Source organism: Zonotrichia leucophrys, chromosome 20 (assembly GCF_028769735.1).
Source record: "Zonotrichia leucophrys gambelii isolate GWCS_2022_RI chromosome 20, RI_Zleu_2.0, whole genome shotgun sequence".
Classification (NCBI taxonomy): domain Eukaryota; kingdom Metazoa; phylum Chordata; class Aves; order Passeriformes; family Passerellidae; genus Zonotrichia; species Zonotrichia leucophrys.
Window position 1 is genome coordinate 9340224 of NC_088189.1, and position 23785 is coordinate 9364008.

General features: G+C 54.4%; 2 protein-coding genes across 2 annotated transcripts; one reads left to right on the plus strand and one right to left on the minus strand.

Annotated features, from left to right (window-relative positions):
• The first annotated feature begins 2191 nt into the window (after positions 1 to 2191).
• EMILIN3 (elastin microfibril interfacer 3) lies at positions 2192 to 14034 on the plus strand. Its single transcript, XM_064730187.1, has 4 exons — positions 2192 to 2512; positions 5531 to 5653; positions 8406 to 8653; positions 9575 to 14034. Exons 1-4 carry the CDS (start codon positions 2337 to 2339, stop codon positions 11467 to 11469), a joined length of 2442 nt encoding a protein of 813 aa, XP_064586257.1. The 5' UTR covers positions 2192 to 2336; the 3' UTR covers positions 11470 to 14034.
• Positions 14035 to 14694: 660 nt separating this feature from the next.
• Positions 14695 to 23785, minus strand: LPIN3 (lipin 3). The gene is made up of 20 exons (XM_064729856.1): positions 23755 to 23785; positions 22879 to 23079; positions 22444 to 22539; positions 21475 to 21683; positions 21145 to 21273; positions 20597 to 20717; positions 20055 to 20436; positions 19354 to 19453; positions 19069 to 19232; positions 18893 to 18986; positions 18659 to 18728; positions 18480 to 18569; positions 17848 to 17912; positions 17580 to 17709; positions 17191 to 17339; positions 16946 to 17032; positions 15896 to 16048; positions 15532 to 15643; positions 15337 to 15440; positions 14695 to 15225 (listed from the first exon to the last, which is right to left on the minus strand). The coding sequence occupies exons 2-20, from the start codon at positions 23068 to 23070 to the stop codon at positions 15090 to 15092; spliced, it is 2583 nt and encodes an 860-aa protein (XP_064585926.1). The 5' UTR covers positions 23071 to 23079; positions 23755 to 23785; the 3' UTR covers positions 14695 to 15089.

Consider the following 23785-nt stretch of genomic DNA (forward strand, 5'->3'; position numbering starts at 1 on the left):
GTTTTCCCCATGATTTGGGGCACCCATAATGGCTTTTTCCTGTATGGATTCCTTGATGTCTTACAAAAGAGTTGATGATGAATCCATTTCCTCAGCTGGGACCCGAGTTTGGCGTTCTCTTGTCTACTCAGATGTCTTTTTTCATAAACAATTAGACAACAGAACAAGAAAATGGGATTCAGTGTCTCTGAGGATCCTGCCTCATTGAAATCTGGTGCTTCAAAGGTGAGTTTGGACAGCAGTGCCAGACAGACAGACAGACACACCCACCCCAGAGCAGTGGCTCCCACCTCCCTGCCTTTCCCAGCCAAGCTGGTGAGAATGAAGGAGCACTTTTAGCTCAGCCCTGCTGTACCCATCCAGCACAGCACAGGCTCCAGGGCTGGGGCCAAGGGCTCTTTCTGCAGCCCTGCTACACCAGATGTTTTTTTCCGGAGGCCTCAGACACACACGTGCAGCCTGCTGTTATTAGAACTGGCTCACACTCCCTGTGCACAGGGAAAAAAAATTAAGGCCGTGCTCAAGCTTCATTCTCCACTTTGGCATCCAGCATTAAACCAGGCAGGCTCGGTCAGCTTTTGTTTGTTTTGATGGAATTGCTTGTGGAGTGTCCCTCCTGCAGCATCCCAGCGGAGCAGAACAATTCAGTGCACCAGCTGGACGGGGATTGCTTCATGTGCTGCCAAATGTACCACGTACAAAGCAGTCTGCAGCACCTCTGGGGTGCAGCCTGACAGGCTCAGCAACACCCTGCAGCAGCTTGAACCAAGAGGATGCACTGCTTCAGTGCTCAGCCTTCCTCCTCTTGGTTTTCTGCCTGCTCTGTCCAGCTTGCCTCTCCCAGCTCGGCATTCTGATGGATTTTTCTTCTCCTGATAATGTTTCTGTACTCACCACAGGCCGAGCCAAAGATTCATTTAAGCTGAAAAAGGCCGTTTGTCTCAGTATCTTATCATCTCTGTCTCAGCCCAAGCCTTGATGCCTCCTTCCCCCAGCAGCAGGTTTCACTCCTTCATTTGGAATTTCACACAGCCACCTTTTCTCAGCCACCTCTTGTTTTCCTCCAAGAGTTTTGGGGAAGCATGGCACACCTTGACATGGTGCTTCCCTGGCTTCTGCCAGCCAAGATGGGAGTCTCATCAAAAAACCTCTGCTGAGGTTTTGGTGGGATGCTCAAGTGTGCCTGCATGTATCATAAAATTTCCTACTCTCTGGCATGCCTTCACCTCTGCAGGGATTCAATGAGATCTCTACTGGGTAGCACTGGAGATGTTACCCCCTCCCAAAATTCCCACTGCCCCAGGTGGGGGTTCTTTCCCCCCTACCCAACAGCTGTGGCTCCCACAAAGGGTCTTGAGGGGCTGTGGTTCATGGTGTGGATCCTCAGGAGGGCTGGCAGGGCAGGGCAGGGTGCTCAGGGTGCTCCCTGCGTGGGTCACCTGTGGGTGGGGGGATTGGGGTGCAGGACAGCAGGGATCTCTGCAGAGCAGGGAGACAAACACGCCTTCCGGAGCCATGAAATATGAAATGTGTTTGGCTATGGGAGATCCAGGGGTCTGCAGGGAAAGGCGAGGGATTCCCCCCTCTCTGCTGGGGCCAAAATCAGGGGAGGGTTCCAAAATAGCACCACTTCCCTCTCCCCGTTCCTGCAGGTGCTGGGTTCGCTGGGGGATGCTCGATGCACCAGGCTGGTGCCAGCCATGTGATTGACAGCTGCCAATCTCCAGCAGCACAGATATCCTCGGGGGCAGCGTTGGGGTCGCTCCAGCCTTTCTCTCGCTGGTGCTCCGGGATGAAGCAGGGCAGAGCTGGGGACTGGGGGGAACCAGAAGCCACAGGGCTCCGGATCCCGCTGCACCTGCGGGGCAAATCCCAGCGGGCAGGGAGGGAGCATCGGGACAAGGGGACAAGAGGGGGCAGGGTGCGAGCCCCAAGGCGGGCAGCGCTCACGGGGGCTGCAGCACGGCTGGGGGGGCTGCGTGGAGGGACAATGGGGGTCGGGGGTCTCCGCTTTGTGTCCCCGCCCGCGGGCCGGGGTCGGCGGCCGAGGGAGGGCGGGAGGAAGGAGGAGCGCGGCCCGCCCCCGCCGCCGCCCTACAAAAGGGGCCGGGCGGGCGGTGGAGCGGCGTGTGCCGCCGGGCAGGGCCGGCAGGGCTGGGGACAGCGACAGCGACAGTCAGGGCAGGGGCCGGGCAGGGCGCAGCGGGCGGCGCTTGGTGCCCTCCGCAGCGCTGTCCCGGTGGGGCCCTCGTCCCGCCCCATCCCCATCCCGTTCCATCCCATCTCGCCCCATCCCATCCCGTCCCATCCCGCTCCGCCGCCGCCGGGCCGGGACCATGCGGCGCCGCCGCGGAGCGCTGCTCGCCTGCCTCTCGCTGGGGACGCTGCTGGCGCTCGCCGACGCCAAGGGAGCCTTCTACCCCCCCGCCGCCCCGCTGCCCTTCGGCGGCAGGTACAGCCTCTACACGGCCGGCTCCAGCCCGCAGCTCGGCAAGCCCGTGGGCAAGCACAAGTAAGCGACAGCGGCCGCGGAACCCGTCCGGAGGGCACCGGGAGCCGCCGTGCCCGGCACCGAGCTCCGTTCGGGCATCCCTTACCGGGAACAGAGCGCGGGCACCGGGAGCCGCTGTGCCCGGCACCGAGCCGGGGCTCCCTCGGGCATCCCTTACCGGGCACCGGGAGCCGCTGTGCCCGGCACCGAGCTCCGTTCGGGCATCCCTTACGGGCACCGGCCGCTCTCCGGGCAGCATCCTCGGGGGACGGGCTGCCGCGGGGACCCAAAGCCTGGTGCCACCTTCAGGGCTCGCCCGCGGGCATCCCTGGCCGGGCGGTAGTCCCTGGGTACCGCCGCGGCATCCCCTGCTCCGTATCCTCCGCCAGGTACGGAGCGAGGGCTGGCTGAATGTGTCAGTGCCCCCCTCCATCTAGAGGAGGCTCCGGGAGTTGTATTTCCAGGAGGGAACGAGCGGGCTGCGGGCGGTGCTGTGCGGGGCTGGGGAGGTGGGGATGGAGCTGCCCGTGTGTGGTTTTGGGGTTTTGCAGGTACCTGCTCTGTGTGACATCGGCGGGTGGTGATGTGCGGGCATTGCACAGATCTGCGTGTGGAAACAGCTTGGTTTGGAGGGAATCGCTTGTAAAAGGCATACATGCTGGAGTTTAAATACGTTTTCAAGAAACCTGGAAAGCTCAGGCGGTGAGGAATGTGGGTTTTACACAAACTGTGGACTTTTTCCGTTCAGTTGCATAAGAGCTGTTACATTGGGGGCGGAGAGGGGGTGTTGCTTCCCTCTCTGCTTGTTTGCTAGGGCAGTTTCTGCCGGGCTCCTCTGAAAGAGGGAGGATGCGGGGTTATGAACAAGCTGAAATGAATGAAGTAACCCTAGGAATGAACAATACTGGCAGTGCCAGTGAGAGCTTTCAAAATCCCATAACATTTTCCAGCTGCTCACTCTAAAAACATCAGGCTGGAGCTATAAACTGCTTGCCACAGGTGTGTGAGAAGGGAAGGGATTCTGAGAGGGAGAGTGAGCCAGAACTATGCTAGCCTGAGCAGTCACAGGTAGGCAGGGTTTATTACTGGCAGGTAGAACTGCTTGCATTGGCTACTGGCTAACTTAGAGGCAGCTGGTGCTGTTTGTAAGCAGGTCCTGGATTTATGGATAGACTGTGATCCTAAATTTCCACATACACACATGAACTCCCTTGCCTCCAGCTGAGAGAAGTGTCTGCCCTTCCTTCTCCTGTGGTCCTGTGCACGGATGAATGCCTCACTTGTGCAGGAGCAGGGAGCAGCACAGGGCCCTGCTCATGCTCTGAGCCTGGCAGCCCCTTGCCAGGGCACAGCTGCTCAGGTCTGGGCAGGCTGGAAATGCCAGTCCCAAACGGGATTGGTGTGCCCATCCCAGGGGATCAGAGAGGGGCTGGGGTGGATGTGCTGCTGCAGCTCCTGGGGGCAGCAAGTGGGATGTGCTGGGGGGTGGGATCAGGGGATCCCTGCTGGAGGGGAGCAGAGGGAGGGAGGATGACCCTGCTCACACCTTGCTGCTTCACAGAGAGAGCTCCTGCCCTGGGGGGCTGTTGGAGACGGTGCAGCCTCTGGATGGGGGCACTGGGAGGCAGCTGGGGCTGCTGCAGCTCAGCTGCCTGGTCACAGGCTGGGATGCAGCCAGAGCTCCCTGGCATGGCCATCACATGGCCTGTGGAGAGCAGCCTGGGGGCTGAGCACAGAACCGAGCTGCAGGGCCTCAGCCCAGCTCTCATGGGCTTGCTGTGGTGGTCTGGAGGATGTTGAGACACTTCTGGCAGGTGGAGGTACAGGAAAGGGGCTGTGACTGTCAGGATGGAGCAGAAGGGTTTGGTAAGAAGGGCTGTGGTGTCTCCTGTGTGCATGCCCAGGGTGGGTGTGCACAGCCCTCCCGCAGCACCTCCATGTCACACTCAGGGGCCACTTTTGCTCGCCCTGAGTGGGGAAAGATCAATGAAGGAGGGACAAGCACTGATGCAAACAGGTGAAGACAGAGGGTGTTCCCCACCCATGCACAGCAAGCCCCCAGCTGGCACAGGGGCAGCCACGTCCTCCCGCCTCACTGAGCACCTCCCTGCACCTGCAGCCTGCGCTGGCCCATCTGCTCATCCCTGACCTCCTGCCTCAGCCCTGCTCTGCTCCCTGGGCCTGTGCCCTGCTCTCCTCCCGCTCTGCCGTCTGCCACAGCCCCCTGCCCTTAATCCCTGCCTCCCCTCACGTCCCTGCTGCCTCTGCCCCTGTGGACCAAGCCCATCTGCTCCTGCTGGCAGCCCTGCCTTCAGCTGGAGCAGCCTTGGCCTCCATCTGTCCTACAGCATCCTACATCCTTCCCACACGCTGCCTTCCTCCCAGCCAGCTTCCCTCAGCACCTGGCTGTGCTGCTCGGCTCAGGAAAGCTGGCTGTACCTGTGGCACCCACTCAGGGGGATGGCAGGAGGGAGGAGGCTCTGTGTGCTCACTGTCCCGGGGATCTGAGGGGGTTTCTCCATCACAGATCTGCTCTGTGTCCCTGCCTCTGATGGAGGGACCCACGATGCTGCAGCCCTACAGAGCAGCATCCCCATCCCATCTCCTCCCTGTGCCCTGTCTGTGGCAGCACCCACAGCAAGGGCTGAAGGCTTTTGGGTTGTCCCCTGCACTGGCAGCACTCCAGGAGCTGCAGCAGGACAGACCACCCCTGCCTGACACTGCTGGAGCTGTTTCTGGGATCCTGTTCCTACAATGCTGCTGCTGCTGGGATTCTGATTGTGCTCACAGCCTGTCTCACCACACAGTCCATGCTGTGCTGAGCACTGCCCAGCTCTGGGGACACCACCAGCACTGGTGACAGCGTGGCTGTGACAGTGACAGGAACCACGCTCCTGCAGCATGGCTGTGATTCCCCTCCCCAGCATCTGCCCAAGCTGGGGGGCTCCTTCCATCTCCTGCTCCCAAACTTCTCTGGCAGTGCAGGCACTGCTGTTTGCTGGGCAGGGGGGTGACAGTGTCTCTCTCTGTGTCCCCCAGGAGTTTCTGTGCCTACGTGGTGCAGCGCAACGTGACGTGCACGCTGCAGGACGGGGCCGAGAGCTACGTCAAGGCTGAGTACCACAAGTGCAGCTGGGGACCCAAGTGCCCAGGGAAAGTGCTGTGAGTATGGGGCACACTGGGCCATGGCTCCCTTCCCCTCCCAAAGAGATTTATCTCCTGAGACCCCGTGCCACCTTTCCAGAGGGCAGTGAAAGGGGCAGAAGGGCTTTTCCTGGACATGGCAGGCAGTGGTGTTGGGAGGAGGCAAGGTGGGATCTGTCAGGAGGGAGAGGGAGCTCTATCCCTCCTCAGAAACTGTCAGGGAGGTTTAGATTGGGTATCAGGAAGAGGTTTTCACCCAGATGGCAGCTGAGCACTGGAAAGGTTCCCCAGGGAAGGTGATCATGGCACTGAACCTGACAGAGTGGAAGGAGAATTTGGACAATGTTCTCAGGCTCATGGTGTGATTTTAGGGGTGTTCTGTGCAGTTGCTGAGCACAAAGATCCTTAAGGGTCCCTTCAAACTCGGGATATTGAATGATTCAGCAATGAATCTGTAAACCATGGGAAGTGGGGAGGTGCCTGTGCAGGTGTGTAGGAGAGCAGTTTGTCGTGGACCTGCAATGTGGCAGAATGATGGCAGCTCAGTGAGAACCTGGCTGAGAGGATGAGGAAATGCAGCCTGTGGCTGGGGATGGCTCAGTGCTTCTTGCTCCAGGAAAATACCTGCAAAACCCTGCCACCTGGTCAGTGCTGGAGGGAAACACTTCACTGTGCCACAGATGGAGCCACCAGTGGTGCAGGGGCTTTGTGCTTCACCACCTCCAGGGATGCTGCTCCGTGTGGAAAAGCTCTCCTGCATCCTCCCCAGGCTGGAGGAAGAGCAGAGCTGAGCACAGAGGAGAACTGGGATGAGAGAAGTTTTGGTCTGAGCCTTGTACCCATCCTGTTGCAGCTGGCTGGGACTCTCCCTGCCCCAGTGGTGCCACGGGCTCTGCTCAGAACCTCTCCTGGCAGAGATGGGCAGCTGGACCCACCCACCACTTGCTCTTCCCATCACAAGGGTTTTAACAGCATTTGGGGACTTCAGGACATCCTGCAGCTGCTGGTACCCATGGAGGAAATCTCCAAAGCCTCTCCCATCTCCATGATGCCCTCTGTTATTCTCCTTCAAACAAAACCAGGGGGTTTTCTGAGAGCAGCTGGACCCACAGCTGTATTTTCTGCAGAGCTTCAGATGCTGCAACCATGGACAAAAGGGAAGGACGGATTTTCCACGTGCTGGGGCCATCAGTGAATGTTTGTGCAGCTGGCTGCAAATACTTCCCCTTGCTGCTGTTTGGAGCAGGGGTGGAAAGATTTAGAGGTGCCCAAGGCTTTGAGCTCCTCTGCAGAGGCTGGGATGATGCTGAGAAGGTGCTGGGATGGCACAGAGAAGCTGCTCTGCCTTGTGGATGCCACCCCCCTCCTTTCTTCACCCCCTGACACGGGCTGGAGCAGCAATCTCCTGTGGTACATCCAGGCAGGTTTCTACACACTACAACAGGAGCAAAGATCATTGAAACTCAGCAGCATCTGTGAAGAGGAGTATCCAGAAGAGCTTGTTTTGAAACTGTCCCTTTGGGAAATTGATGTTGAGAAATTTTGAAGAGGCTTTGGGTTTGGTTTATCCCCCTGCCCTGTGGTGTGTATGGAGGTGGCTGTATCCCACTGGGACTTGTGTGGGAGCAGCACTACCAGAGCTGGGGACACTCTGGATTCAGACAAGGACATGGATGGCAGGACTCAGCCCCATGTGCTGTTCTGACTGATGGATTGGTGCCTTCTGCAGCACGGATGGCTGTGCTGCTCCTCCAAGACCTTCTGCTGAACGTGCTGCAGAAGAACAAGAGGCTGATGGTGTGTGTTGTTGCAAAACAGCAAACTTCAGGATTTTCAGGCCCTGGTAAATTCAGATTGGATATTTCCAAAAGGCAGGCTTAAAGCATTGGTGTTTGGAGGTGGTGAGAAAAGTGCTGTGTTCATTACTGCTGCCCCACAGGGAAGCAGGAGCAGCTGAATCCTCCCCCAAGGCTGGTGGGACCCCATCCAGAGCAAGAGCAGAGGGGGAATTGTGAGGTGGGCCTGCACCTTGTGTGCTGGGTGTGGGAGGATCAATGCTGTATCACCAAATTTGTGATGGAGACACTTCCCAGGGCATCCCAGCTGGGGCACGAGGCAGGGTAAGGAGCCATCCCTCTCTCAGCATCACAGCATCACCCTGGAGACCCTCACCAGGCCAGCCCAAGCCCCTCTAGGCCTCCCAGCAAACTGATGCCCTCCACACAGAGAGAAAACACCTTTCCAAAGGCATTTCAACCCTCATGGGGGCTTCCAGACAGGATTACAGTTGAGAAGAGAATTTTTTTGATCACACTAGGAAATTCTATAGGTCAATTCAAAATGCAAGCCACTTTTACAAGCAGTCCACTTCCCTCTTGGAAGTGATGTGAGCTTGCAGGGCTTTTGAAATCAGTTCCATCATTTCATCTTGTGCTCTGTTGGCCAGGAGTTGCCAAACAGTGTCACAGCGGTCACTTATCAGGCCAGGAACTGCAGCAATACATTTAGAGCTGCAGTTCTAAATAACCACAGTGTCCCAGGTTAGAAAATACTCACCAAGACCCCACTGTAATGCTGCAGTGAGCTGTGGTGCAGCAGGAGCTCTTGGAGAAGATGGGCCGTGGTCTGCAGGTGCAGCACAAGGGTTTCAGCCAGGCTTCCCCATGTGCCCAGATCTCCCACACCCAGCAGGACCATGACCCTGCTCTATTGCTGATGCTGAGGTTGCTTCTCTAACCTGTCTCTCTCTCTCCCTCCCCTCTCCTGCAAGGTACCGCACCTTCTTCAGGCCCAGGTACAAGATTGGATACAAGACAGTGACCGAGCTGTCCTGGAGGTGCTGCCCTGGCTTCATGGGAGAAGGGTGTCATGACAGCCCCACAGACCAGCCTGGCCTCCTGCCCCAGCACCCCAGCCCCAAAATGCCCCCTGGGCAAAAGATGTTTCCAATGCCCAGGCTTCCTCCCTATCCCAAAAGCCACCCTGACCTGTTTCCAGGACCAAAGAAGAATCAATACGGTGAGATCTTGCTCCTGCTTCATGTCCTCAGGTCACCACACCAGTGTCATGCACTCAAACCTCCGGTTCTCTCTGTTCTAGTGCAGAGCATGAATCTGGCAAAAATTCAGTGGGTGACATTTTCCATCAGACCTGACATTTGATTGCTTTGAGGACCACTTGCTTTTTAAATCTTGTTTTTTTTCAAAACATTCAGCTTCAAAATTGCCTTTCCTCATTGTTTTAGAGCATTTTCCCAGTAATTGTGGGGTTGATAGGGGCTCTCTCAAGATGAAGCTCTCCTGGGCTGTTATCATCACCTGCTGTTGAACTTGGGACAGAGGGCTGGATCCCTAGAGGAAAGAGGGTTTCCTGATAGCTTAAGGAGAGATGTGGGCTGAGATTTTGCTGAAATGAGAATAACAGAGGGCAGGACACAAGATTATTATGGGAAAGAACTTGAGGGAGGGAAGTTAAAGGAGCACCAGCCCTCACTGTGCCCTCTCTATTTGTGGTAAAGTTCCTCACTCAGGGCTCACCAAATGTGGTGGTGTTTGCAGGAGTCCCAGGATGAGGGAAGAGATGAGAATCTTGACTCCATGTTTCAGAAGGCTGATTTATTATTTTTATGATATATATTATATTAAAAGAAAATGCTATATTAAAACTACACTAAAAGAATAGAAGAAAGGATTTCATCAGTAGGCTAGCAAGGAAAGGCAAGGAATGAGAATAAAATCTTGTGACTGCTCACAGCCTCGACACAGGTGACTATCATTGGTCATCAAGTAAAAAATATTTCACATGCTGGGTAAACAATTCTCCAAATCACATTCCAAAGCAGCAAAACATGGAGTAGCTGAAGCTTCTCAGGAGAAAAGATCGTGGCAAAAGGATTTTTCATAAAATATGTTTGTGACATCTCTTTCTTTCCCCGTGCAGGCAGGAAGCTGCCTGGCCTCTTTGGAGACCGCCTGGACCGGCTGGAGGAGGAGGTGAGGCGCCTCTCCCAGTCCTACGACAGCCTGCACGCCTTGGTGAGCGGGCTGGGGGACCGCCTGCGCCTGGCCATCCAGGAGGACACCACCAAGATGATCGGCTCCCTGATGAACAGCCCGGGCACGCCGGACTCCTCCGTGGGTTTCGGCATCATTCCTGACGGGCTGGTGGACGTGGCAGACAAAGCTGACATGGCCACGTATCCTCCTGTAGGGGACATCCTGACCAAAGTGACCGAGGTGAGCGACGTGCTGAAGACCAAGGCGGATCTGCTGCACGAGGTGCGGGGCATGGTCCTGGACCACGACGGGCAGATCAAGCACCTGCTGGAATCCGCCCGGCCCTCGCCCCTCACCTCCATCGACCTGCTGGAGGAGTACGTGGACACGAGGCTGAGCAGCCTGCGTGGGGAGCTGCTGGATGGCTTTGAGAAGAAGCTGGGCAAGATCCAGACCACGTGTGATTTCCGCATCCAAGAGGTGCGGCAGCAGTGTGAGGAGGAGAAAGCCGCCAACCTGCGGCTGCAGCAGACGCTGGATGGGAAGGAGCTGGAGATCAAGAAAGAGATCTCTCAGCTGGAGACCCAGATCCAAGGGCTGACGGTGGTGGAAAGCTGCTGCAGCAACCTGGACTACCTCACTGATCGCATGAACATCCTTGAGAAAGGCCTTCACAGCATCTCCGAGTCCCAGAAGAACCTGCACTCACGTCTGGATGGAGAAATCTCCACTGTCACCCTAGGGAACCTCTTTGAAGGGCGCTTCGAGGACCTGGAAGCCAGGCTCAATGCCACAGAGAGGGAAATGGGGAGCTGCTGCTCTGGTATAGAGGACAGCATGAAAGGCACGGTGGTGGCAGAGGTGGATGGCATGAGGACTGCCTTTGAAGACAAAATGCAGACCCTGGAAGACAGGTTCATGACCATCGTGGGGGAGCTGAACAATGTCAGTTCTCCCATGGGCATGGACGGAGCAGTGGTGCCTGTGCTGGAAGGGGAGCTTGCCAGCATGAGGAAAAGGACAGATGAGACACTGGAGGCGTTGCAGAATCGCCTCATCACCCTGGAGACCACCTGCTCCCTGGGCTGCACCTCTGCCTCCAAAGATGTGGAGACCTTTCGGACGGAGATCGAGGACTGCCAGAACAAGAACCAGGACCTGCTGCTCCGCATGGACAGCAATTACGACCTCCTGCGCAAGCTGAACGCCACCATCCTGGAGATCCAGCGGCGCATCGAGGAGGAAGCATCGGGGGCTTTGCAAGGGGAGATCACCTTGCTGAAGATCAACCTGAACACTGTGAGCAAGTCTCTGACAGGGCTCAAGGACTCAGTCTCCCAGTACTCAGACACCGTGACGCATGTCAATTCCTCGCTAGATGAGCACGAGCGGAAGATTGAGGACGAGGTCCACTCCATCCAGGAGAAAGTCAATGACCAAGGTTCCCAGCTTTTCTTCAGCAACCGCCGCGTCCTGAACCTCAAGGGAGACCTGGAGCGACTTAAAGCCAGGATTGTGAGCGACCTGAGCTCCTGCAAGAGCGTGGCCCACGGCCTGCAGCAGGAGGTGTCTCGCTTCGACGAGCGGGTGGCGCGGGTGGAGAGCGCCTGCGGCCGGCTGGGGGCCATCCCCGGCAGCCTGGACGGCATCAGGGAGGAACTGGAGAAACACACGGGCAGCCTGTGGGACTACATGGACCACGTGAACGGGACACTGGCTGCCCACTCTCAGGAAATAACAGGACTGAAGGACAACTTGCTCGACTGCCAAGCCAAGGTCTCTGAGCTGGCAGAGCAGGTCGGGCACTTGGAGGAGAAGGCGGAGAGGAGGCAGCATTAGCCACACTGCCATGCCATGCGTCTTCCTTCTCCTGCTGTGAAAGACAGGATTAAATTATATCACACAGACTCACTCCAATGTGACAACAGTTCTTGGGATAATTTTATATGAAAAGCTGCTACATTTTTTTCCCTTTAATCTTGTTGGCCCCACTTCTCCTTAACTCCATCATGCTGGTGCTCCCCTCCTCATGCTCAGCAACTGTCCTGACCCTGGCACAGCAGTGTCACTGCCTCCTGGCTGGGGGTGTTGCTTTGGCTCCTGGGTTGATGACCCCAGAAGGACAATTCAAAAGTAAGCTGGAGGCAGAAACATATTTTTTAATTTTATTTTTGTGGATTTATCGTTTCTTGAAGAATAAAACCCTGTAGTTATCAGCTGAGGAATAGTTTCTCTGACCTAAAGACCACCTGCATCTTAATCCAGAGACTGAGCAGAGCCAGGGCTCCTTGCAGGGAACAAAACTCACCACAGGAATTGTAGATTTCAAAGAACACACGTATTCACACGTCCCTCCAGGAACTGGCTTCCCTTCTCCGAGATGGCAGCCCTCCTTGTGTATGGTAAATCCATTTATAATGCTCCCTCCTCCATGCAGATGCTCATGCCTTGTGGAGCAGATGAGGGTGTGTATTAGGAAAACACATATGCATATATATATATGGTATGTGTGTATATTTTTGGACAATCCTGTGTCATGGTGCTCATCTGATTCCAGTTTCCTAATGCTGCCCCCATGTCCTTTGCCATATTCCAAAGACCCACAGTGAGCAGCTGTGGCAGCAGTGTTTGGAGAGAGCCCCATGGTTCTGGGGGCTGCTGTGCTTTGCAATTCCACTTTGCTGGGCTCTCTGGTTACACCTGGGACTGACATGATGATTATGGAAAACATGTCTTCCCTGAGGAGAGCTGTGTCCATAGGTCTCTGCAGAGACCAAGCTGGGCACAGAGCAGTCCTGTCCTCCAGCTCTGGCTCTCTCCTGTTTTATTGCTTAAGCTGTGAACTCCATCATCTCATCCCAGGCAGGAGAGTTCCAGCTGCTCCAGAGTGTGAGGGCAGCAGGGGAAGAGCAGGAGCCCACGTCCTCCTCAAGCTCTTCAGATCCCTCTGGGATGCCAGTAGCCCTGGGACCAACACCAATGTGGAACAAGGCAGGGCATCTGTGAGAACACCTCTGGAGGCCTGTCCTCAGCTCAGAATGAAAAACCCACATCATTTACCCAGCTTGACTCTGGTTTCTCACAGATAGGCAGGCTGGAAAATGTTGTCCATGTTCCTGAGCAGCTCCAGCCTCGTCCTGCAGAGCTGTTGCCCACAGAATCCACATCTCCCTAGGAGCCCACCATGGGCACCCTCTGCTGATCAGCCAATGGGGACTTCATTACTAGGATGAGGAGGAAATTAAAGAGCCTCCATCCAAGCAACTCTGGCACTTTATAGCAGAGGAACATACTTTTTTCTCAGCATTGTAGCTCATGAACCCTCCCACACCAGCCAGCCTTTGGCTCTCACACGGTGCCTGTCACCCTTACTAGGCTGTCCCTGCTCTTCTGCACCATGATTCCCCCCTTGATTGCATGAAGGAGCAGCTCTGTGCTCTGCCTAGCACAAACCAGCAGCAGCTCCCAGCAGAGATGCATCTGGGCAGTGTTTTTCCCTCAGAAAATCTGGGTGAGCTCCTTAAGCATGCTTCCAGTTTAGGGAGGACCACAGGGATCCCTGAGGCAGTAAAAGCTCATTCTTCTGCCAGAGGAGCACGAGCTGTGGGAGCATAGAGAGGATATGTGGCCTCCCCACCACTTGTCCACCCCTGCCAGGTACTCACAGCACCAGAATTCACTCTCACTGCTCTGGCTTTGCTGATTTGGAGCTACCCTCCAGCTGCTGAGACACTTCTCCACGTGAGGAACAACCTCCTGCTGCCATTGGGCGTCCTGCAAAACCTGCTTTTGGACAACAAAACTTATTTTTTCCTACAGCCTAAGGAAGGAGTCTCAAGGCAACCCTGAGTACTTTGTGATGGGCGGGGGGAGCCCTCACCCTGCAGGGGGAGCATCCTGCCTAAGCCCCTTTTCCATCCCCTCACACCAGGGAGAAAACCAAAGAGAAAACCAAGCCAAGGGCCAGGCTCCCTGTTCCCCAGCCAGGGCTGGGTTAGAGTGGGTGAACAGGAACAGCTTCCCCAGAAAAGAGGGAGCCAGGACTGGCCATAACAAACCCAGGACAAGGAAGAAGTCTGGCCTTCCAGAAAATGGTGCTATGTTTGGACTATTCCTGACTAGTCACTTGAAGCTATGGACAGTTTGTTATTTCAGTTCTCAGCTATTCATGTTTAAAAAGTGAAAAGAACTTTGTACAAAACTGGGCATTTTTTAAAAATTGCTTGCAAAGTAAGGAAATGCTGCCCATGGGGTTATGCTTGTATGGGCAGTTTTCTGAGGCAGTTTATAACTGATCCTGTTAAAAGACTGTGTTCTGTTGTTTTTAAAACCATGTCTATTTGTTCAGATTTTAAAAGCTGAAAAACTGTTTGTACTGGAAAGGAAAAAAATAAAGTATTTCTTGCTGAGGTTTCCAGGATGAAAATGACTTGTGTGGCTTCCAGAAGTGGCAGACAGGATGCCTTACACACAGGGGGCAGGGAAGGAGAAGGTAGGTGCCAGACTGGAGGAAGGAGTCCAGCAGTGCTTCTGCCTTTGTTTTACTTTATAACTTTTAAAAACCTCCCATGAAAAGAGAATTGGGGATGCTCAGCCTGGAGAAGAGAGAACCATGGAGGGGCTCACTGCAACTGTACAGGACTTGAAGGGTCCCAGAGGAAAGATGGGGACAGTGTTCAACAGGGTCTGTGGTGGGAGGAGAAGGGGAGATGGCTTTCAGCTGCAGGAGGTTGTATCTAAGGAAACTGGTATTTTACTAAGGGTGGTGAGGCACAGGCCCAGGCTGTGCACAGAGGCTGTGCATGCCCCATCCCTGGGAACATCCAAGACCAGGCTGGATGAGGCTCCTAGCAACCTGGTCTTGATAGATCCCATCACTCCCAGGACCCACTTGGTAGGATGCTTGAATAAGAATAAGCCAAATCACATTTTAGAAAGGACTTGGAGCCTGGCTCCCACTTCTATGCACAGGGCTAAAGCAGGCAAGAGACAACCTTGATTAAGGCACTGTTTATTATTGGTTTTCGTTCAGAACACTCAAAACACCAGCATCTTCCATCTGCCTTTACAAGTTGGTGGGCAGTTTCAGCTATCAAACTGCAGGTAGCTGGACTGTCTGGAACATTGGTCATACCAAAGGTAGTAATAGCTATGGCAGAGGCTCATCAATAAATACAACAGTGAACAACCACCAGCTTTAAAAAAGAGCCGGGCTTTAGAGGAGCTACAAACACCAGAAGAGACCCAGCTTTCAGGAATTTGTGCTTAGCAACTGGAGTTTTTGTAGAGTCAGAACTCCCTCTTACCCCCTTTGGCTTCCTGCTAAAGGGTGTCATGACCTCTATTACAAGTGCAAAATGCCCAAGCAGCAAACAGGGAGGGTGAGGTGCACCTGGAGCATTTAGTCCTAGCAAAGAACATGCAGGAGAGCTCTGGGTCAGGCCTCCACAGGGATGGGGTTAGGAGGAGCTATCCCAGTCATCATCAGGCAATGAAGATCTCCAGTGGCTGTACTTTGGGGACACCAGAGCAGCGCTGCTCCTGTGTCCCACAGGAGGGAAGAACACCTCCACCAGCTCTGACAGCTGCTCATACCTGTGGGGGTGAGAAAGAAGTTACACTGGGGTCATTGAGTGTTTGTTTGATGCTTCTCTGCATCACAGCTGGGTCATCCCAAAGATGCAGAGGAATAAACACTTTGCTTACGTTGACTTTTGGTTTTTTGTGAGCTCCTGGATCAGCTCTCCTTTGGGGTTTACTGTGAATATGCGGCTCTCTGGCAGCCCCACTTGCTTGTAAGTGTGGACATCCTGCCCAAGGAAGGCCAGCACAGAGTGAGAGCTGCAGGAAGGCACCAGCACCCAGCCTGAGCCCTCCCTGCACACCCAGAGACTCACTCACATGGGGCGTGTTCCCAAAGCCTGCGTAGAAGGGGAACTTTGTAGCAAACAGTTTTCGGATGTCTGTCAAGCAGGGGATCTTGAACATCTCTGGGTTATTCTCAATCACCTCCCTGCAGCACAAGAGACACGGTCACAGTGGCAATGCTGGCCAGGACTGTGGGCACCAAAGCTGTCTGGGGTTCAGGGAAGTCATTTGAAGGGCAAGAGGTTTTGTGCTGTGAAGCTCCAGCAAGGTTAGGCAGCCCCCCAGCATTGTGCACCAAGGAGGGCAGAGCAGTTTAAGGCCAGGACATCCCTCAGGGTCAAGCTGGAGAAGGGGGTGCTGTCCCCAGGGACAGAGGAAGTGCAGGAAAAGACAGTACCTGTGGAAGGCAGACAAGAGGCTGCTGGGGGAAAGCAGCATGGGGCCCATGGGGAGGCCACAGCCCTGCTCATTGACCCTTTGGAGGTAGCCTTTGGTGATGTGGGCCATGCCAATAGCCCTGGCTGAGCAGTAGAGGAACTTGTAGCCATTCCTAGAGAGAACACAGGGAGCCCCTCTGAGCTGTGGCCTGGGCAAAGCATTCTCCTACTCTAAGGAGGAAGACGTAGCCAAGTACCTGGCCTAAGACCAAATCTTATTCCAGTAAGCAAGGTGGCTCCACAAAGAACATGAATCACTTATCTGGAAACTCCATCTAAACCCAATCCTCATCTGCCTCACACTGGGAGCCCCTGCACCACCCTCCATGCTTGTCCCAGCAGGCACACACCCACCCAGCCCAGCTGCACAGCCCCCATTGGTGCTCAGCACCCTCACACAGCACTTTTATCCCACAGCACTGCCTGCCAGCCCTTGCAGATGCCTGGGCAGAGGTGGTACCCGGTGGCCAGAGGCAGCCGAAATGCCGTTCCTGCGATCCTCGGGAGCGCATCCCTCCCGTGCTCCTCCCGGGGCCACAACGAGCCATCCACGGCCCCACAGTGCCTCTCAGTGGCCACAGGGGCCAGGCACCAAGCTGGAGGCTCTGCAGGGACTCATTGCTAGTGACACCCCTCACAAGGAGTCCCCTGGGTTGTGGGAAGCAATTGCTGGGTGCCCAGAGAGGTACCAGCACTGCAGTGCTGGGGACCCCCGTGCCCCCCTCTCAGGTGTGACCTCGGGTGGTCTTGTCTCCTCTGCTGTTCAGCTATGTCTCCCCAACAAAGCCTCCACTGACACACACTCCTTCCAGGGAAGGTAATCCCAGCATCTGCTCCCAGGGGACCCTCTCCTTTCACCCCTCAACATCATATAGGCAGCACAGCCAGCATCAGCCACCACTGAGAGCAGATAGTGCAGCCATCTGGGCCTGCATCAGTGAGTAAGAAGCCCTGACTCTGACTCAACCAGCTTCCTACTTCCCCTTGAACTCAGCTGATCCAATACCTACAGGTGGATTTTGTTGAAGAGTTTAACAATCCCAGGGTGAGTCCAATCTTTACCCAGTTGTGGCAAGATGTGTCCGAGAGCATCCGATCTCAAAGGAAAGAAGGCTGGGTTAGTGTCATCCAACGTGGTGAGCATCCACCCCACAAGGGGTTGTGCTCCCTTCTGCCTGCTTATGCAAGCCTTTAAAGGAGACTTTTCCCCTAACAGGGGTAAACAAGGATTTTGGGGTGGGAGAAAGGCCTTTACCTGGTGATGGTGCCATCAATGTCTGAGATCACCACTTTTTCATTCCAGTTCCACAGGTAGATGGTGGCCTCACAGCGGCACGTACCCTGGTACCGAGTTGTCACGCTGAATGCCACCTCGTTGGGGCCATCCTGCAGATTCAACCTTCCCTGGGGCAGAGGGGCACCAAAAGTGTTACACCAGCACCAATTCACACCAATCCAGGACTTGCCAGAGGCCAGGCTGCCACCCACCCAGGCCAGAGGTCCCAAGACTCTACAAGGTGGCCAGCAAGGGAAAATATTTGGATGTCCTATGAAAACATGAGGTCAGGAGTAGAGAAATCCCTGTTTAAGGGTTGTCTCACCCCTACACACATGGACAGTGAAGATGGAGGAATAAATACATACAATTTGTTCCGAGGAGAGCCGCAGGGATTTCCTGAAGTTTGGCAGAGGTTTCTGAGCGGGAGCTTTCATTGCCAACGTGTCCCCAGGGTGCTGGGGCTCATTCTCACTGGGTGACTCTTTTCCCTCTTGCCTACACAAAGAAAAGGTCAGCCAGAGTCTTAAAAAAGCTTTCTACCCTCTTTTATTAAGCAAACTTAAGAATAATTAGTCACACAGGAGAACAGGAGTATCCAGACTCCAGAAGATGGCCTGGGAGGGAGGCACTCACCTCTGCTGAACAAGGTCACGCCACAGTGCTCCCAGGCTGGCTATCCCTGGCCTCGGCTGCTGCTGCTGCAGGCAGAGAGGGGTGTGCTGCTTCTGGTTCACTTTCTTCACAGTGACTTAGATATGGGGCTGTGTTCTGGATTTGGGCTCAACACAGTGTTGGATAACAGAGATGTTTCTGTTACAGCTGAGCAGTGCTTGCACAGAGCTAAGAGCAAGAGCATGGGCTGCTTTGCTTTTCTTCCAGTTGGAAGAGCAATGCCAAAAGAGGCATCACTGCTGTCCCTGCCTTCACAGGGACACTGCTGATGGAAGAGGAAGCACAGCCTGATGCTGTGGTGGGGCAGGGAGACCAGCAAGCACACGTGCTGCCCAGGGACCTGGCAGGACAGGTACACAGCATGAGGTCTTACCACTACAAGGTCCACATTTCTGCACTACCAGGTGCTGCTCTGCTGCTCAGGCATTAACATACCAAAGGGGACTGGTAGCAACCTTAAGAAGTCACCTCATCAGGTCCTGGATGTCCTCATAGTCAACCTCAGGCCATCCCCAGGACCCTGCTCCCACCCTGGCCAGTCAGCAGAATGATGCCTGTCCCCTGGGTTGTTATATCCACTGCTGCAAACATACCTCCTCTGTTGAGCTTTCTCTCCTCCTCCAGAACCAATATCTCCTGTCTTTCTTGGGTGTCGTCTCCTTCACCAATTCATCAATGATACTCTGTGAACATGGCAGAACATGGGAGGAGGTCATTCCTCAGCCCAGGCCCTGCTGAAAATCATAGCCAGTAAATGTGCTGTACCACTGACCTCAGGAATGTTCTTCTGGAAAGCCTGCAGGGCCAGGACTATGGGACCAGCCACTGCCCAGCTGTAATACCTGGAAAAAGCAAGAGAGATGAGTACCTCACCATCCTGCAGCATGGCCAGGTCCCACAACTACTTTGTACAATCATGCTCTGGGATGGAGTCACATTCCTACAGGGACAAAGGGGCCATGCTGTCCATTGTGGGATGAAGGAGCAGGAAGAGTAGGGCACTTACTTCTTGTTGATCATTATCACCAGGTTTGGGTCACTGACGAGCCTTGGATTCTCAGCAAACTGCTGGTAGGAGATCCTGTGTTCCATGAACTTCTCTGGTGGGACAGAGGCTGTGTCATGCCATTGGAGGATAGAAAGGATTTCAGGGCTGCAGATTGCCCCTCTCCTCCCACCTACCATGAGAGATCTGCGTGTTGTCCCTGAGGCCCCCACACAGTGACAGGGCAACTGTGGGCATCGAGTCAGAGTCCATGGGGCTCCTGGCAGTCGAGGTGGATGGCAGCTCGATACTCACAGGGTTCCTGGGGTCTGTCTCAGGACTCAAACTCTGCTCTGTGTCACTGCCAGCAAGGGAGGAAACGGTGGTGACATCAGAGAATAGCTTTAAACAATACCTCCATCCTTTGTGCCAAGGGAATTGCTCAAAAATGTCTGAGCTTGGCCAGCTGGGGCAACTCATACCTCTCAGCCAAATAGAGAGCCACTGGCTTGTGGTTCGGATTGGAGAAGTCTTCCAGGTAAATGGCTCTGGGGCCCTTGTGACAAGCTCTTTTGATGGATCCTCAATGCATGGACAGAAGAGAGAGAGCTTAGTTGAATCACCTTTCCAATCATCCCAGCATCTATAGAGAAAGCTAACAGCATTTTCCTCACATCCATGTACCATACAAACAGGGCAGACATTTTCCTACTGGAAAAACTCCTGTAAGTCAACAGCAACAGAAGTGTTTTGAGACACTTGCACTAGCATGATCTTTAAATACAATGTGAAGGAGGCCACAGAAATGCTTCTCTATGATTTTCCCTGACTTGGCAAGCTCATGATGAAGACACAGGCCAGGTGCTGTGTGACACTTGAAATTAAGGTATGGCCTGTACTGCTGAAAAATCTTCTAAGAATGCAAAAGCAGAGACATTGAAGGATGGACTTCAGGGAACATAAGGCAAGAAAGCCTTCCTGGGAGCTGGGTGGTCACTGAAAAGTGGACACCTAAGGCATGTGTCTTCAAAGCAAAGGAGCTGGTAGCACATAGAGAAGGCAAAGCAAGCACACCACAGCTGGAAGTCATGGAATTACACTGAAGGGACAACCAAGGGGCTCATCTGAGTCAGACACATCTGCAGACAAACACCACTTCAAGGAGCACCAGTCACCCTCTCACCTTGCCTCCTCTGCCTCTCCAGCTGGGATGCAGGGCCTTCTGAGCCTGCCTGCCTTGGAGCAGTGGCTCCCTCAAAGTGCTCCACATCTGGCACAGCACTCACATCTTCCTTCTGCTGCTCTTGTGGGACTGAGGAGGCCCCCAAAAATGTCTTTGCCCTGATAGCACGAAGGACGTCCTTCAGCCTGCAGACACTGTTTTCAGCCTGGGGTGTAAGTGTTGGCTCAGTTGCAGACACAGGCAAGGAATGGGGCATGTCTTGAGGTTCTGCTGGGCTTGAAACCCCTCCTGGATGTTCAGAGGTGGCAACAAGAGGGGTTGTCCCATCCACGGCAGTGATCTTTGTGGACTTGGCTCGTTTAACTTGCACCAATTTATTCACCTCAAGGGAGGCAGAAGAACAGGTTTGAGGATGGAAAGTTGCCCAAAGCATCACACAGAAGAGGACAACTTCTCTAAGGCTGCCTGGCCACAGCCTCCTGTGCTTTCTGCAGGTCTTTTGGACACCCACTCCCAGCAAAAGAGCAAGAGCAGGGACTTACCTGAGGGAGCTTTCCCCAGATCCACTTCATGTGGCATTCAGCCCCTAGACAAAAGCTTTCCTGTGGTTTGATTTCCAGCTCAGAATCACTTTTGTGAGGAGGCTGACGGCTCAGCTTGAAGCTGCAGGAAGAGAAGGTGATGTGGGGCCTCACCTACTCTGCAGCCCCTTGCTGTCTTATCAGTGCAAGGACATTTAGGGCCAAGAACCCTGTAATGCTGGTTTCCCATAAAGTCACTTCTACCTTATAAGACTGTCACTCCTAAAGGAACAAGATCTATGGAAGCTGAGGCCCAAGGAAGCAAAGTGCTATGCCAGCAGTACCTCATCAGCAGACAGCCCTGTGCACACAGGCTTCTCACACCTGTGACCACGGCCTCAAGTGTCCCCTGTGGCCTCTGAGCTTTCCTCCAGCCACACCATATCAAGCTAGGAGAACTGTCCTCTCCTGACACCTCCAAGTCACTTTTCCATACCTCCTTCCCTGCCATGGGGCATGTGCCCTGCTCTCACCAGAGCTGAGCAGAACACCTCAGCCCTGTCCGTTACCTGTCTGCTTGGATCAGCTCCCCATCGGAGAACGCGCGTATCTCTGGGGGCTGCAACGACCCACTTACTTCAAGGACATCAGAAAAGGATGAATATGTTGCATCACTGCAAAGGAGGAAAGAGAGGGAACTTGTGCTACTCTCATGCAGCAGCCTCCTCTCCAGAAAGCTGGCAATACCCAGTTTCACCATTCCTCCTGGCCTTCTACTCCACAGGAGACTGGGCTCCAGCTTGCAAACACCTTCCCCCTGTTTCAGTACTGGTGGCCATCACCAAATGAACCCACAGGCCTGACCTACTGCATCACCCTGCCCAGACCAAGCAGCTCACCTTGGGACTAGCAGCTCTTTTTTGGCCTCATCACTGTCAGACTCTGTGTCCAACACCTCCCTCTTCCTGGGCCTTCTCCTGCGTCGCCTCCTCCTTCGCAGGATCACTCCAGTGCTGGAGACCCCCAGCCCCTGGGAGGGCTGAGCAGCGCCTGTCATGCACCGCTCCTTGCAGATGGGGGACGTGCAGAGGAAGAAGGGGATGTTGCTCTGGAACAGGGATGGGCAGAGCACATCAGCTCCCTCCAGCATGCTCCTTTTCAGCCTAGCAGCTCCTTGCTCTCTATGGAGCATACTATGGAACAGCACAGCCAACACCACCGAGCCCTCGGCTCAGGGGTGGTTTTGTGGCGTGGCCTAAAAGGAAAGGATTTGTACCTACAACATGTGAATAAAAGAATATTAGAGTGATCCAGCCACAAGCTAAAGACATCCTTAACATGGGCCAGGAGAGACAGGCAGAAGATGGCACCACAAGACCAGAGTTACCAAGGCTGCAAATGGATTTGACTCCAGAGCCCTTTACTACTTCCAAACCCAGCCCAAGCCAGCAGTGACCACAAGTATGCCTAAGAGAAGAGCTGCCAGGATTTCTGGAAGCCACAACTAGTCTCATCCCACTTCCCATTGGAGCAGCCTGCCACAGCATCTGTCTCATTCTCATCACTGCCACAAGATCCCCTGAGAGGCCAAGCTCCAAGATATCCACCTGTCTGGCCAGCAGCCATGCCCATTGATGGAGACCAGTCTGGGATGCAGATATTTGGTCTAATACTCCCCCAGGGTGCTCCACCACATGGGTTGCAAGGTCCTTTGAGCAGGAACCTTTCCAGGCATAGAAGACATCAGATGGGACAAGGGAGTCACTCTGGAGAAGAGCAGCATTCCAAACCTGGTCATTCTAACTCAACTCTGCACTTCCAGGGAGTCACACCAGGACACAGACATGCAGCACCTCTTCATAACTAACCTCATGCTCCTCTAACTCCTCGACAAAGAATGCCTCTCCATTGTCTCCCAGCTTCATGTGCAGGTCCACAGGCTCTCCATTGATTTCAATGTCAACCTAGCAAGGAACAGAAGCATCCTGTCCATCTGAACCCCCTCATCCACTGGAGCACAGGGGCATTTCCAGATGGAGGGGATGGGTTGAAGTTGCTCACAGGGCTGACAGCCACACAGCCTTTGAAGCAAGGGACCTCTCCCAATTTTCCTGGAGAGCACATTCCACCCTGGAAATGGATGAGCTCCATTTGGGGGCATCCCCCTCAAAAACTTGGCAACCCTTTCAGTGAGCTCCCATTTCCCTCAAAGAAAGTCTTCCTATAAACCCATGGGTTATAGAAAATCCTGGGTCTGGAGGCACTGGGAAGGAAGCATAGCCCCAGGGTTGTGGGGCACTTACCACCTTCTCCTTGGAGCGCAGCACCCCCAGCTTCCCGAAGCGCACGTGAAACGGGGAGCACTTGAAGGAGTTGTCAGGCTGCCTCACCACAATCACATCGATGCAGCCTGACAGGGTGGCAGGGTTCAGGTCACAGTACAGACTCTTCACTGTGACAAGGACGCTCTCAGCCAGGTGCCCCACATAGTTCATGGTTTGAGACTGCAAGGGAGAGACACAACCAGACCCAGGTAGGAGAAGAGAACTGCAGCAACTAAAGGCAATGTGAGTTTAGTGCAGGAGAGTCATGTCATGGCTGCAACAAAGCCCCATCATGGGGACGGGCAAGCCTCTAGAGAAACTGAGGCAAACACCTGAGGGCTTTGATTAAGATCAGCCACGGCCTCTGTGAGCACCAGAAAACAGGACAGAAGCCAGAGCATGAGTTATTGCATCCAGCTTGGAGGAGAGACGTCCTTGCCATTGGGATACACCATCACATTTCCTCCTTGAGAGGGCAAATACAACCTCACAGCAACACCACACAGTCAAGCTGTCAACATCCCATTCAAACAAGAATTGGGCTGGCAGGAGACCTCCTGTCCTGCACTGTCCTTAGAAATTCCCAAACAACTCATGGCAGAGAGGTGGGACATCCGAGCTGCTCCATACACCACACACTCACTTTGAATAAAGCCCAAACCTAACATTTCCCACTCAGAAGAAAAGGCATCCCACTTAGGCATTGCAGAATTGGCCAGACATGGCTCCTGTACAAGCCACACCTCCTGTGCTGGGCAGCACAGCCAGGTGATGATGTGGTGTCCCCAGAACTCTCAGCACAGCACCCAGTGCACACTCAACTCAAAGGGCAGCTGGGGGGAGTTGGTTCCTTACCCAAAGGGATGATGACAAGCATCTGCCACGC